At 42.6% G+C, this 14,630-nt stretch overlaps 1 protein-coding gene across 1 annotated transcript in view; it reads right to left on the bottom strand.

The window, feature by feature from the left end:
• med23 (mediator complex subunit 23) overlaps window positions 1-14,630 on the bottom strand; it is a 42,204-nt gene that overhangs the window by 18,310 nt on the left and 9,264 nt on the right. Inside the window, 7 exon segments of the mRNA XM_083790251.1 lie at window positions 431-576; window positions 1,768-1,911; window positions 2,491-2,700; window positions 8,516-8,533; window positions 12,217-12,312; window positions 13,938-14,050; window positions 14,353-14,422. Coding sequence (XP_083646377.1) covers window positions 431-576; window positions 1,768-1,911; window positions 2,491-2,700; window positions 8,516-8,533; window positions 12,217-12,312; window positions 13,938-14,050; window positions 14,353-14,422 — 797 coding nt within the window.

The raw sequence follows: 14,630 nt of genomic DNA, 5'->3' as shown, positions 1-14,630 counted from the left end.
AGATCAGGAAGCAAAAATCGGCCATTACTAAATCCGTCTAACGGACTTTATTTCTCTTCAGAAGCGTTAATATTGTAACCGCAAGGCAGCGGAAATGAGCGCAGACCGTCTGCGTTCTGTTCAAACACAGCATGTGTACTCTTGCCTTCATCTGCCTTTGCAATGCATATCACCCCAGGGCAGATAACCAGGCTATAACAAACCTGGGACCAGTATGCAAATATGGGGCGGAACAAGGCAGAAGAAAATGCTGAGAATACTGAGAGGGACGAGGCCAATATCCACGCAGTGATATTAGCATCACTACGCAAGGCTAGTACAACCTCTTATGTGTGTGTGTGTGTGTGTGTGTGTGTGGGGGGGGGGGGGGGGGGGTGCTACTCCTATCATGGGGGATACCAGCGTGTATGGGACTCCAGGGGATACGTACTCGTGGTGCAGTTTGAGAGAGTGCGGGATGGGTATCTGCAGCTTGGAGTTGTCGTTCTGGGCCTTGCGGTTCAGATGGATCCAGATGCAGGTCATGGCGAAGGAGTGAGTCGACTGGGGCTTGTTAATGTCTGGCACTGGAATGCACTGGAGGGAGGGGAGAGGGGGAGAGGGAGGGGAGAGGGGGAGAGGGAGAGTTTGTAATACAGTTTGTCTACACCAGCGATTTTCAACCTTTTTACAGCAGGTACCACGTCAGACAATATATGGCTCTGGAGTGCCGGCTGGCCTAGCGGTCCAGGCGCATGCCACATACAGTGAGTATACGATAGGCTCTGGCCTGACAGCGCACCACGTGTTCGAAGCCCGTTCATGGCGACCTTTGCGGCATGTCTCTCCATTCCTCTTTCCTGTCCGTCTTCACATAGTCTCGCGTAGCCAGACAACTTATTCCACAATCTCTGAATGCTATATAGTCTGGAACTACACCTCCCGAAATCCGCAATGTTAAAATACAGTAGTGTACACCTAACCTATCCCATCCAATTCAGCTAATAGCAAAGTTCACACAGAAGGCAAATTCCTAATTCCAAATAATATACACACAAATATAAAGAATAGATATTTTTCACAGTCAGTCAGCCAAAATCATGCTGTACAAATTGATAACAATAAAACTAGCACTTTAACTCCAAGTTCTCACACAACAGACCAGAACAGTACCACGGGTGGTACGTGCACCACAGGTTGAGGATCACACAAACTACACACCTGAGGGTCATCGGACCCTGATGATGAAGGCTTCATAGCCGAAACGCGTAGGTCATTTTTTTAAAACATTTTGCCTAGCTGAGCCATGGAAATAAAGGCTTTTTAAACTTTACTGAACGGAGTGCTTTGGATTTCCATTGAGTTCACCCCTTCTTCTTTGCACTCGGATGAATTGTCAGCCCAGCTCCCACTACCACAGGGAAAGGAACTTGAATATATTGACATACACCGGAGGATATTTTGTTGTTGGAAACTGCATTTATTTATGTTTAACCCATTTTGGGCGTGAACCCCTTTTGGTGTTAGCATTATGTTATGCTTTAGCTATTTAAAAATAGCAGATCTACAAGCTATTGCTATTTTTGAAAAATCGAAGAACGACTGACATAGAAACATAGCTTTTTCAGAAAACTGTAATTTTCAAACAGACATTTTTTTAATCTGATCTCAGGTCAGAATGGGTTAAAAACACATAATGAAACGTATGTCCGCCGTGCCTACATCGTTTTGTGCCACGGCGGCAGGTGTGCATGGGGGGGGGGGGGGGGGGGGTTATATCAAAAGTACCTCTTTCTCAGGGTAGAGCAGGTCGAAGAGTTTCATGACGGGCAGGAAGTCTGCCAAGGCGTTCTTCTGGATGCTCCCCGATATGAACTGCAGTAGGACCCACATCAGGTGGTCCCTCCCCTTGATCAGACCTCTGCCAGCAAGCTGCAGGGAGACAGAGCAAGACCAACATCAGTGTAGCTCTTTTAGAACGGAGGACGATTCTACAAATGCCTTCCAAATGTTACTATGTCAGTGGTTCTCAAACATTTCACGTCAAGGACCCCCAAAAATATATGTGATTGGCCCCCGACGCCCATCTAAAAATACCGGTATGTTTAAAACGCTCTGAAAGAATATATATTCAAAGATTTGCACCACTTTTTCACGATTAAAACAGAAGATAGCTCATAGCGCGGCACCGAGTACTATTTTTCAATAGCTAAAGTATACCATAATGCTTAAAACACCAAAAGGAGTTCCCGTACTGAATGGGTTAATAGGGACCGATAATAACTTTAATCTGTAAACTTATTAGGAGCTTGTAGATCGGCTATATTTGGTGAAGAGACTTTGTGAACTCTAGGCTGAGTACAAGTTTAACTCGGGTCCGTTTTCCCAAAGTGGTTAAACTGAAGTGACAAACTCCAAATATTATCAAAGTATTCATTCTGCCGCGGCACGGACAGCAACCGTGTTTTTTGAGAAAGCCCCCCCCCCCCCCCCCTCCCGGCCGCGGCTTACCTTCTGATGCAAGGAGAGAACCATGTGGGGGAAGCTGGCGAACTGGAAGAGCACAAAGAAGATGAGCTGGGAGGAGAGGTGCTGCCACAGCAGCTGGCTGGTGCCGCCCACGTCTGCGTCGTTCAGGTGCTCCTCCGTCTCAGAGCGCTCCATGGCGTACACCACCAGGTCCACAAGCTGCTCCTCCAGCACCGGGCAGCGCTGCTTGTGCTGAGGAGGAGGAGGAGGAGGAAGAGGAGGAGGAAGAGGAGGAGGGGGAGGAAGAGGAAGAGGAGGAGGAAGAGGGGGAGGAAGAGGAAGAGGAAGAGGAAGGGGAAGAGGAAGAGGAGGAAGAGGGGGAGGAGACATCGCAAAGGGAGGAGAGGGAGAGCCGTGAAAGGAGGAGGAGGAAGAGGAAGAGGGGGAGACACCGCAAAGGAAGAAAGGGAGAGCCGTGAAAGGAGATGGGTGGGTGGAAAATGGGTGGGTGGAAACAAATGAAAATCGATTAATAGATGAATTAATATGTTGAATGCAGAATTCATTATTTGAAAAAGAGAGCTGCTTAATATTTTTTGTTTGTACTGTAATAAAAGACGATGGAAGTAAATGTATCTGTTTTTGAGTGGTGCAAACACTCCAAGGAACAGCAATGTCCCTATGTTTAGAGTACCAACAGGGGGCACTGTTGCACCACTCACTTCAGACCGGTCTGATTCTTTTTCATTATGGATCATTAGAAAGGGGTGAGATTAAATCATGTATTGGAATCGAGGTCATTGTGATGTAATCGACTTAATAATCGAATCGTGGCCTTCCGACTCGGAATCGAATCGTCAGGTACCTAGAGATTTCCGACCGATGGATGGATGGATGGATGGATGGATGGATGGAGAATGGAGAGGAAAAAAAGGATGGGTTGTATATAGAAAGCAAAGTTTGTAGAGGTGTCTGATATTATCGGCCCACCAACATCGAACGATATTAACTCATTTATGAATGCATCGAGTTTGGGGCATCGCGGTAAAATGGGGCACACGACAGGAGATATGCGATGCCCTTGCCTGAAATTTGGTGTCCACAATCAAAACTTGATTTAAAAACAAGCTCGTAGCGCGCCACTTGGTGGCACGCTATGAGCTGCTCTGCTATTTTTCAATAGCTAAATTATAACATAATGTTTAAAACACCAAAAGGGGTTCCCGCCCAAAATGGATTAAGAGTTCGACAATATTGGAAAACCGCATATCGGCGAGAATAAATTACCAATAACAGACATTACCTAAACGAGTGGGAAGTTTAAAAGTAACCAAAAACACGCTGCAGCAGATTTGAGAAGAAATAAATAAATAAAAAGTATCATGTCTCCAACTCGAGGGAAAGCCGAGGGAAGGAATAGATGAAGAGTGAAAGTATAAAATAAAATGAGAGAGAGAGAGAGAGAGATAGAGAGAGAGAGAGAGATAGAGAAAGAGATTGTCACTCGGTATCAACATGATACAAAAGCTGAGTTGTAAAAGTGTACCTCTGCATCATGTACACAGTATACTGTAGTTATAGTCTCATATGAGCACTGGAAGAGATATTAACCATTGTATCACATTATGCTTTGCTTTCCATTCAACGTCCTTTTCCATATTGTGTCATACTGTAGGTCACACAAATAAACCTAACAAGAAAATCACCATTGTATTCCGGGTGGAAAAGTGGAAGATTTTCTTACTCTTAACCATGGTGGTGAATGGATCAAAATAAATCCATTAATGACAGAATGGTGTGAAAATAGTGAATCTACAACCTCGTTACGTGTCGCAATGCAACACGCTGTGAGCTTGTAGAGCTGCTATTAAAACACATTGTATGCCCAGGACGTCTTTGGGAATTTTTTTTGATTTATTTTTTATCGTCCAAAAACACTCTATTCTGAATCTATGGGCATTTTTGGTGTTCATTTATTCATTTTGAATAAATAATACATTGGCTAACACATTGGAAATCATCAACACAGCACAGCACATAATGTGTATATATATATTTTTTTTTAAACAGCACGGTGCATACACAAATGCAAGGCCAAATGGGAATTGGGGGGTGGGTTGGTATCTGGAGAGTGGGACAGGGAACTTCAAAACACACTGGTAGAGAAGTCGCCATCGTGACATTTTACTGTCATCACAAATAATTGCAAGTAACAATTTAATTGGGTTTTTCTTTTCTTTTTTTTGGCATTGGAAAATAAGAGGTGAATGTTATTGTCTCCACCAGGCCGAAGGCATGTGGGGAGAGTATGTTTTGCACTCCGTCCGTCCGCGTGTCCGTCCGTCCGTCCGTCCGTCCGTCCGTCCGTCCGTCCGTCCGTCCGTCCGCGTGTCCGTCCGTCCGTCCGTGTGTCCGTGAACAGCTAATCTCGGCCACCGTTAACCCGGTCGATGCCATATTTTGCACACACACTCCCTGGATGCCAACCATGAACCTCTGCCCCAAACTTTCCAGAACGGCCTGTTATAGCGCCACCAGGAGGCCGCTTTGTGCAAAACAAGTTTTTGCACAGTACACCTACAGATTTTGTCCAAACATCACGCAAATTGGTACACAGTCTCTCTAGAGCCATTCAACGAAACGGGTCTTTCAGATTTATCAGACTCCATCCTGATTGGTTAAGATTGGCTTCCAAAGTTCACAGGAGTGCTCAGTTTCAAACAAAATGCTGCAAATCATCAACACATCGCGTGATTTCCGTGAAATTGTGCACCCACATTCCCACTAGGCCGAGGACGAAATGCCACATGAACAATTTCAACTCAGCCTCAAGGTGGCGCTATAACTGGCCGAAAAGTGTTTTTACCTCTAACTGCACGGATCTGTGGATAACCTGGTGGAGACCTGTGCCCGGAAGGGCACTTTTTCTAGTTACATTTCCGTTTGCCCGGAGTACAAGTTGCACAGGGCAGATATGACAAATAAAACTTTAAGTATGATGTTATACTTTCGAAAATATCTCCACAACATCTGAAATAGCCAATCAAGTATCAAATATCTAAATAGTGAATCAAGGAACTTAAGAACTGTCTGGGGTGCTGCCCGGGTAGACGATGGCCCCAAACATGTCTGAAAGTGAAATGTCCACTTTTATATTTTAGCAGCAGACCTCCAGTCATACGTTTGTTCCTCTACCAAATTAGGTTACTTACTTCCATCCAATTTTATTTTTCAACTGTACATTTCAATGAACATCATCTGTTTTTCATCAGATTGGTTTTCCTTAACAGTTGGTAAAGTAATAATTGTAATGTCTAATTAAAATAACCGATGAATGCAATAAAGTTGCTGTAAGTGATATAAAACAAAAGTATATATATGTTTTGTTTTGTTTTGTTACAAAGTTAAAGCTCTATATTCAGATATAATGCATTGCTATGGAGTCATTGGAGTGTTTGTTCAATAACAGATGTCTCCACCATCTCTTATACATTTTCAGGTGGGTTGCCAATTTGAAACAATCAGGAGAGAGTGCCCATGTATCGGCTTCAAATGTATAGTGTTCCAGCTCCAATTTTGTCTGCTCATTTCTTTGTCAACACTTCCAATGTCACTGTATCCAGTAGGAACTCTCTGTCTTGACTGGATACAATTGGTATCCCGACCAAAACAATGCGGGAGAGGCGGAGGGTTTGCAGTTACCAAACAAGTGTAACAATGATTACTATCAGAATATTTAACATTTACTTTAACAAAATAAAATCACCTACTGCACCTTTAAACACATGACAGAAAACACAGGAATATACACAAATACAAAACAATGCTCCTCACGGACCAGATTTCAAAAACGTCCCACAATGCATTCGGCTCATCAACTAATGAACATCACACGACACGAGTCAGAGTTCACTCATCCAGTCAGACAGCCAATCAGAATCACTCATCAGCTGACCTGGGCAAAACACTTGAGCAAATGGATTTAAAAAATAAAAACGAAAAATAAAGAAAAAAGGTGCAAAGTATAAAGGATTATGTGAAAAGAACGTGATATTTGGCACTGAATCTGTCCAGTGGTATGCGGACACACAGACTCTCACTGCATAGACCACTGGTTTTCATACATTTTCATATCAAAAGGTTCCCAGAAGTCAAAAGTCAAAGTACGATTTGTCACACACGTGCAGCCGTGCCGAGCTTGGGAATCATTGGATTAGTTGATTTGACACCCCCAATCCAACCCATTCATGCTGAGTGCCAAGCAGGGTTGGGTCACATTTTTACAGTCTTTGGTATGACCAGACCTCCCAGTTTCAGGGCAGACACTGTCTGGTCTGTAAAATGTACATGGAAAACCTACATGGATTGGGACCGCGGGCCTCCATTTGAAAAGATTTGCACAATGGCACCAGTGTCAACTTTGACAGCAAATTTAGATTTCGTTTTAGTCAGTCTTTTCAATACAATTCCATTCGGTTTTTAGCAATATTTTAGCTATCTGAAATGTTTTAGTTTTGAGTTGATTCGATCTACATTTTGTCGACTAAAATGTGTTTTAGTGAGCCATGGTGGCGCCGTCGTAAAGCCTGATTTATACTTAGCAGCGTGCCGGAAATAGCAGATCTACAAGCTCACAACACGTTGCGTTGTGAGCTTGCGTTTGTCCCTGGCATAAAGCATTTCAGATGGGGAGTCCGTGGCCAAATACATATCAATGTGTGGGTCCTTGACATGAAAACAGTTTGAGAACCACTGTAAATCTAGATTTGTCCAGGTCAGCACAACAGAAAACAGGAAGAGGGTGACCAGTGGTGGAAAGTAACTAAGTACTGTACTTAAGTACCATTTTGAGGAATCTGTACTACTTGAGTATTTCCAATATCTAATATTTAGTACTTCGTATCGTACTTACTTACTTACTATTTGAAAACTTTAGTTACTAGTTACTTTATAGATGTGTATCATTATTACAAAACACACATTGCCCACTTCAGCCCTGAACATACATTTCGGGCCATCTGAAAATAGATGATCACACAAGCTCACAATGTTTTACTCAAGTACAATTATTACTATTTCCACCACTGGGGCATGACAAACACTACATCCACACATGCAGTGCAGCGAGGACTTGAAACTCCCAAAGCAGGGATCCAACTGACGTTTGAAATGCATGACGAAACATGGGCTAGCTAGCCGAAACATTAGGGCCAGGCTAGCTGGTGTACTAATCCAAAACAAAAACACAAAGCATTGTCTTGGTGGTTTTATCTATCCATTTCTTAAGAGGTGGGGCAAGTGATATTTTTGAGGGGGAAATTATGAAACAAAAATCTCTGTATTATGATATTCATTATTGCTATAGAGTCAATGATACAAATGCTGTTCACGCAGTAAACCAGCTTTTTAATAAACAGAAAATGCATGGTGGGTTTCCAATTTCATCCAATCACGACTCTCACGAGAGACTACCAATTTATACATTTTATAATATTTTTGTCTATTTTTGTCTTTGTTCCATCACTACGCAATTTTCAGTTGTTTGTTCTGACCTGTTTGTGTGTGTTCTCGGCCCTGCGTTTTGTACTTGTTCACATGCCCATTTAATTGTAAAACGATTTCCATTTCTGCTGCTGTAATTGCATTTATATCTGCCATTTCTAGGGCCATTTCTAGTTAGTTTTATGACCACAACATATCAGATATGCAAGCTCACAAAGCATTAACAGGCCATTTAAGTGGTGTTCTATATATTTATTAATATTATTAGTGGTTTTTAATTGTTAACAATTTGACCCTGCCTTGTTCATTTCAAACCCTCAGGTGTTTCATTGTCTTTTTTCCACTCCAGTTTTCCAGTGTATAAAATAAAATAAAATAAAATAAAATAAAATAAAATAAAATAAAATAAAATAAAATAAAATAAAATAAAATAAAATAAAATAAAATAAAATAAAATAAAATAAAATAAAATAAAATAAAATAAAATAAAATAAAATAAAAGCAAGCGTCCAATGGGCTGGTTAGTTGGCAAGTCAGGTGACCAGGAAGAGGAACAAGGACATACCTGGGCAATGTTCAGTGTCTAGAGAGCACATGGTAGAGAGACAAACACCACACGCAACCAGAGAGAGAGAGAGAGAGTGAGAGAGAGAGAGAGAGAGAGAGAGAGAGAGAGAAACAAAGAAAGGACAAGACGGGGGGAAGAGGAGACAAATAGGACCAGAAACAAAGCGAGAGAGAGAAAGAGATAGTGACTAAAAGGAGCTACAGGTTTGTTCACAAAATGCCCTTTCAGTTCAGTTAGAATCCACTCACGTCAACTCAGCCCATTAAATCCAACACACTGGATTGTGTGGTTATTTGTTCACAATATAGGCTCTATATAGGCCAGCAGCCATATTGGAAAGACTTCTTACTTCCTTGTCTTAACAGTTAAAAGGAATTAAGGCTCTGTTCCACTCAATTGAAGCACAGTGGTTCTCAAACCTTTTAATTTTGAACGATCCCCATAACTCTGAGTGAACAAATGGATTTGTATACTCTCAGATTTACACATGCACACCCATAAGGAGTCATTTGGAATTCCCCCCCCAAGGAACCGTGAGGGACCACCCTTCGAGACCCACTGGCGTAGCCGACATGCACAATATCAGCACCTCGACTCCGTTTGACCAGAACGGAACAGAGCCTTCGTTGGTACAATTGTTAAGACGTGTGAAGGACAGAATATGGCTGCTGTGCATAGGAGCATTAAGCCTTACCCCTTCTCCCTCAACTTGTTTGCCGTTTTTTTTTACTATATTAAAACATTTTAAAATAGTTCAAATAGCTGATCTACAAGCTCACAATGTGTCGATTGGCTAGTTTGAACAATTTTAAAATGTTTTAGTGAAAAATGGCAAATAAGTTTAGGGATAGGGGTGGCGCAAGATAGAGCCCTAAGTCCTTACACGCCGGGTTCGCTTATTTCCATCGAAATAAGTAGTAAAGTGTGCCGCTTATATTTTGTTTTTGAGCGATGGAAATAAGCGAATTAGCACAACACCCCAATGCCCCATTCAATTCAATTCATTGAGGGTTTATGGTAGGGGAAATAGCCATTAATGTTTCAACACCAATACACCAACCAGTAGTAGTTGTGAATAGGCATGCCACGGTATGAGAATTTACAGTACAGTACGGTGCCGGTATTGATAAACTATACCTCAGTATTCCATGGTATTTATATATAAATAAATAAACAAGACTGCAAGGACTGTTGTCAGTGATCCCTTTGGACATGCGTTTGACTGTACCCTGTACTGATTACATTTCTGCCAATAAAGTATTCAATCAATGAATCAATAGCTATTCCCCACTGTATTACACTGTACTATGGCTCCCCCTAATGGCCGTTCATGGTATGTGTACCCTGCACAGCAGAGCTAGTGTGTAAACTGCGCATGCTCACAACTCTGTTTGCCTCCGTGTTGACAGTTCACACTTAGTACATATGGAAATATGGAATATACAATTGGATCTGGGTGTCTTTCAGCAACACTAACTCAAAGGTAGGAAGCAACTTTTCAATCTACTGTAGCTGTGTGGTGAAAATAAATGTTTTGCCTTAGTCTGCGAGTGGAGTTGCACTGCATATGAGCAGCCACCGACACTGTATTCAAATACCGTGAACTCGGAAATCTCACTGTGGCTGTTACTGTCGCGGTATTACCGACAAACCGCGGCATGCCTAGTTGTGAATTAGCAAACTGGACATTTAATGTTTCCTTTATCCTCGTGTTGCACTTCTGTTTTCGCAGAAGTTGTTATTTTATTTTACATTTATATTTATATTTCTCAATCTCATAAGCACAGGTCCGTTGTGCTTCAATTACACACGGCCATCTGCCTTGACTTCTGTGTCCGGCCACTCCCACCCCTCACTGGGGAAAATTCCGGGAGTAAAAACGGGCAAGCGGCCGGTTTGTATAGGAGGAGTTATTCTGTGTGCATAGAGCCTGCACATGTCTGACCTTGTGTGTCCTCCAGCATGGTGGTGTCACGGCACAATTGGTGACCTGCGTGGACTTCATGCAACGCCATTGTCCGAACATAAAATCACTGCTGTTTGGTTATTAACAAAGTATTTATGTGTTACAAGAAAGATGTCAATGAGCGTCCAAGTCCAGGTCCACTATGGTCACATATTGTGGCAGGTCAACAATATCACCGTAACCCAAGAGGCAGAAATGTGAGTATTCTGAGGGGGCTAATTGCTTGTATAGACTCTAATCAGCTGGCTTTCTGGGCTGAGTTGAGACTAGAATGGAGCCCAACGGAGCAACACCAGTGCATTGTGGGTCAGCCCACACTTTCATTTCCGTACACACAGCTGTGTTACGGGTGGCATTCATAAGGGCAGTGGTTCTCTAGAAGTGTGGTCCGAAGATTCCCCTCGAGTAGGGGGCGTCCCCAGATGATTGACCAGTGACTCTGAGAGCGTTACAAACGGGTTCATTTGTACACTCTTAGCGTTATAGGGGGTTACAGACCGTAACCCCAAACAATAATCATATTTATGATTATCGACAAGCACTTGGAACCAACCTGACAAGCACTTGGAGTTGTAGGAGTGAGGCATTGGATTTAGTTTGACTTGGTTCCACAGATAAATATTTACAAGAAATGTTGCAAATATCACATTGTTGCCTCTTTCTTCTGGAATATTTGACTTTTTGTTCTTTTATTTGTCTTCATTTTAGAGGTATAATCAAAAGGGATTAAAAGTCCTTAAATTGTCAATTTAGAAATGTGCAGACACCTTGTATACAGTAGACGTATACCGTCTGTTGGTGTGTTTACTGTATGTTGAGTGAGTAAACAATGTTGCACATTAAGCTAATACCCTGGGGGTCCCGACCCACAGGTTGAGAACCACTGGCATGATGCAAAGTCTTTGAAATGAAAATGGTTTAAAAGGGAATATGAACATGAGGGAAGAATGACAATGGCGAGAAAGCAAAGGTAACGAGAAAGAAGGGAATGAATGAAAAGGAGGGGGCTACGTCATGTGTCCTAAAACCCACTAAATCCATCAGTGTATGTTAGATTAATGTGTATTTTAACCACTCCATCAGTGTATGTTAGATGCATGTGTTATTTTCAGACATTTAACCACTTGAACTGTCAATACCTAGTCAATGTAACCTTTCACTCTATACTTGGCCTGCTTTTTTCCCCCCTCCACCCCAAACCTCCTTGCCGAAAATAGCCGATCGATAAGCTCACAACGCCATGCAGTGCAAGGCGTCGTTAGCTTGTGAATCGGCTATTTTTGGCTAATGCTCTCCCCAGAATAGGGGTTCAAGTGGTTAAAAAGATAGAAATCATACAAAGATTAGGTTGCCCCCCTGTAGTAACCCTGAGGACCCTCTAGGGGTCATGGACCCCCTGTTGATGACCCCTGGTATACTGGTTTCGCCAAGCACCTGCTTTTAGCTTTAGGATGATATAATGCTCGCGTGAAGTAGGTGAGACTTTCCCCAACCACGAAGGGCTATCCAATGAAAATGACCTGGGGGTGTGGCCCTTGATCAAGTGTTGTAGGGAAAAAAAAGAAAAGAAAAACATGGGACGCGGGGAGGAGAGCAGCTGAGATCATGTGAAGAGGACATACAATGAAGGGCGGAGGACCCTGTGTGTGTGTGTGTGCGTGGGTGCGTGCGTGTGTGTGTGCGTGCGTGCATGCGTGCGTGCGTGCGTGAGATGAAGGGCAGATGATTGTACCTGCTTGTTGAGTCCCAGCATGTTGCACACCATCTCTCTGGAGTAGGGCTGTTCCAACACGTACCGCAACAGGCCTGTCTGAGGTTCAAACAGGTCCTACACACGCACACACGCACACACACACACGCATATATACAGTGTTGGGAAAGTTATTCTTTTTATGAATTAGTTCAGTTCACAGTTCAAAAATTTTAAAAGGAACTCGTTCAGTTCATAGTTCATCATTCCAAATTTTGAACTAAAGTTCATGGTTCCAAAAAATGAACTATTATAGTTATTTTTCGTTATTTTGTTTTTTTTCTTATTATTGCCACAGCCCATAGGAATAAAGTCTGCTATTGGGAATGGGATTAATAAAGTGACAAATTTTACAATATCTCCATTACCATTATCCAAATTAATTTCTTATATATTTTTTTACATTTTGGAATTAATAGCTCATGTGAAATGCCAGCGAATTCTTAATCCATTTCCTTGTCTTTTATGGGCACACTTGTGGAAGCTGCATGCTTTTATTGTGAAGGCAAAAGTTTCTTAATGTTCTCCTTTCTCACAGCCTGCATATCTCCTCGTGTTGAAAATAGCTGATCTGCAAGATCACAACGTGTCGCGGACGCGACGCGTTGTGAGCTTGTAGATCAGCTATTTTCAGCAAAGAACACTTTGTACGACGAAGAATAAACCATGCATTACTGCGCTTCACTAGTCTGTGGGAGACGGAGGGAGATGTATTGTGTTGGCCGTACAAGACGATATGGACACATACCTCCTCGACGCAAAAATAACACATTATGTTAATAATGTTTTATTATGTTATAATCAAACAACAAGTTTCATCAGTGTTTGGGTCGGGAGTCGGGATGTTCTGTGTCTGCTGCCTGTCTGCCTGCACGACAGGATCATCATGCAGTTGCGATTGACCAAACAGGAAAATGACAGTGTAGTAGTAGTACCTCTACTTTGTCACTAGATGGAGCACTTTACTAACATTCCATGCAGTCCCTGTAGTGTAGTCCAACCAGGGGGGCAGTCAGACAGATATTTTGTGAAGCCGGGACATCCTGAAAGTTCATATAATGGTCTGTTGTGGCGCTGTCATTGGCCCCACAAAAACCCATATCCCCATAGACGTCCATGTATTTGGGCCCAACTTCACCTTAATAAACATGGTCATGAATACTTTCTGCTTCCAGTCACTAGTTTAAAGTCTCATTTCTCATGTAATAATATTCTTTTTGGAAAATTATGGTCCCATTTATTAAGAGAAAATTCCATAAAGTCGCGTATGTTCTGAGGGGCGTGGCTACCGTTACAGTCTATGAACGGGAGCCACCCCCCGTTCGAGTCAAAATAAAAACCAACTAAGAAGAAGGATGGAAGTCCCGCCTCGTTGTCTGGGCCAGCCAATGGCCAGCTGGGCCAAAACGGATCTAGAAAGATGGCGATTTACAATACAAGGACTGACTGTCTTCATTTTACGTCCATATCAGACCAGGCGAACGCTTTGTCCATATTTTTTACAGTCTATGAGTCCAACATGAAATTGTACTACACCTTGTATACACTCAAGAAGCACATCGAACAATACCATACTGATTAGTACTTGATTATGCACCCAGCCTGTATGTGTGTGCGTGTGACTGTCTGTGTGTGTGTGTGTGTGTGTGTGTGTGTGTGTGTGTGTGTGTGTGTGTGTGTGTGTGTGTGTGTGTGTGTGTTACCTTGTCGAAGGGCAGCGACCCCTTCAAGGGGAAGCGTAGCGTCGTAGGGTCTAATTTCCAGGAGTTACAGATAGCCCCGCTGTTGTTCACTACTGGTAACAGACTGCATCGGCCTGATACGCACACACACACACACACACACACACACACACACACACACACACACACACACACACACACACACACACACACACAGTTTGTATTAGTGTAATTGAGACAACAGCATTCTGAGGAGAGGGTGTACCTGTAAGAAAGCTGAAAGCTGAAGTGTTCAGAAATTAAATGACAAACAATTTTCAAATAAACAAACAAGATATCGTCTCTTTCGGCGTGAAAACATAATATCCAAAGCTGTTACTACAGGATTAAAAAAAATTATAATCTACAAGCACCACTGCTGCTGTATTCTACTTACCACAGATGGAGTTGATTCTGGCTGTGGGCCGAAAACTGTCCACGAAGTCCGATATCAAACTGCCAAGAAGCTAAGAGAGAGAGAGGGGACACACACACACACACACACACACACACACACACACACACACACCCGTTTGAGCACATCAACATACCGGTATTGTTGGGACCATTTTTAACTGTAACCCTGAAGCCGAGCAGATAGATTGATCTGTCCATTTTCGGTGCACGACACTGATGTGCCACCAAATATAACTCTCACAAGCCACACTGTTGCCT

Source organism: Protomyctophum parallelum (genome assembly GCF_964188405.1).
Source record: "Protomyctophum parallelum genome assembly, chromosome: 19".
Lineage (NCBI taxonomy): Eukaryota > Metazoa > Chordata > Actinopteri > Myctophiformes > Myctophidae > Protomyctophum > Protomyctophum parallelum.
This window is presented reverse-complemented; position numbering and strand designations above follow the sequence as displayed.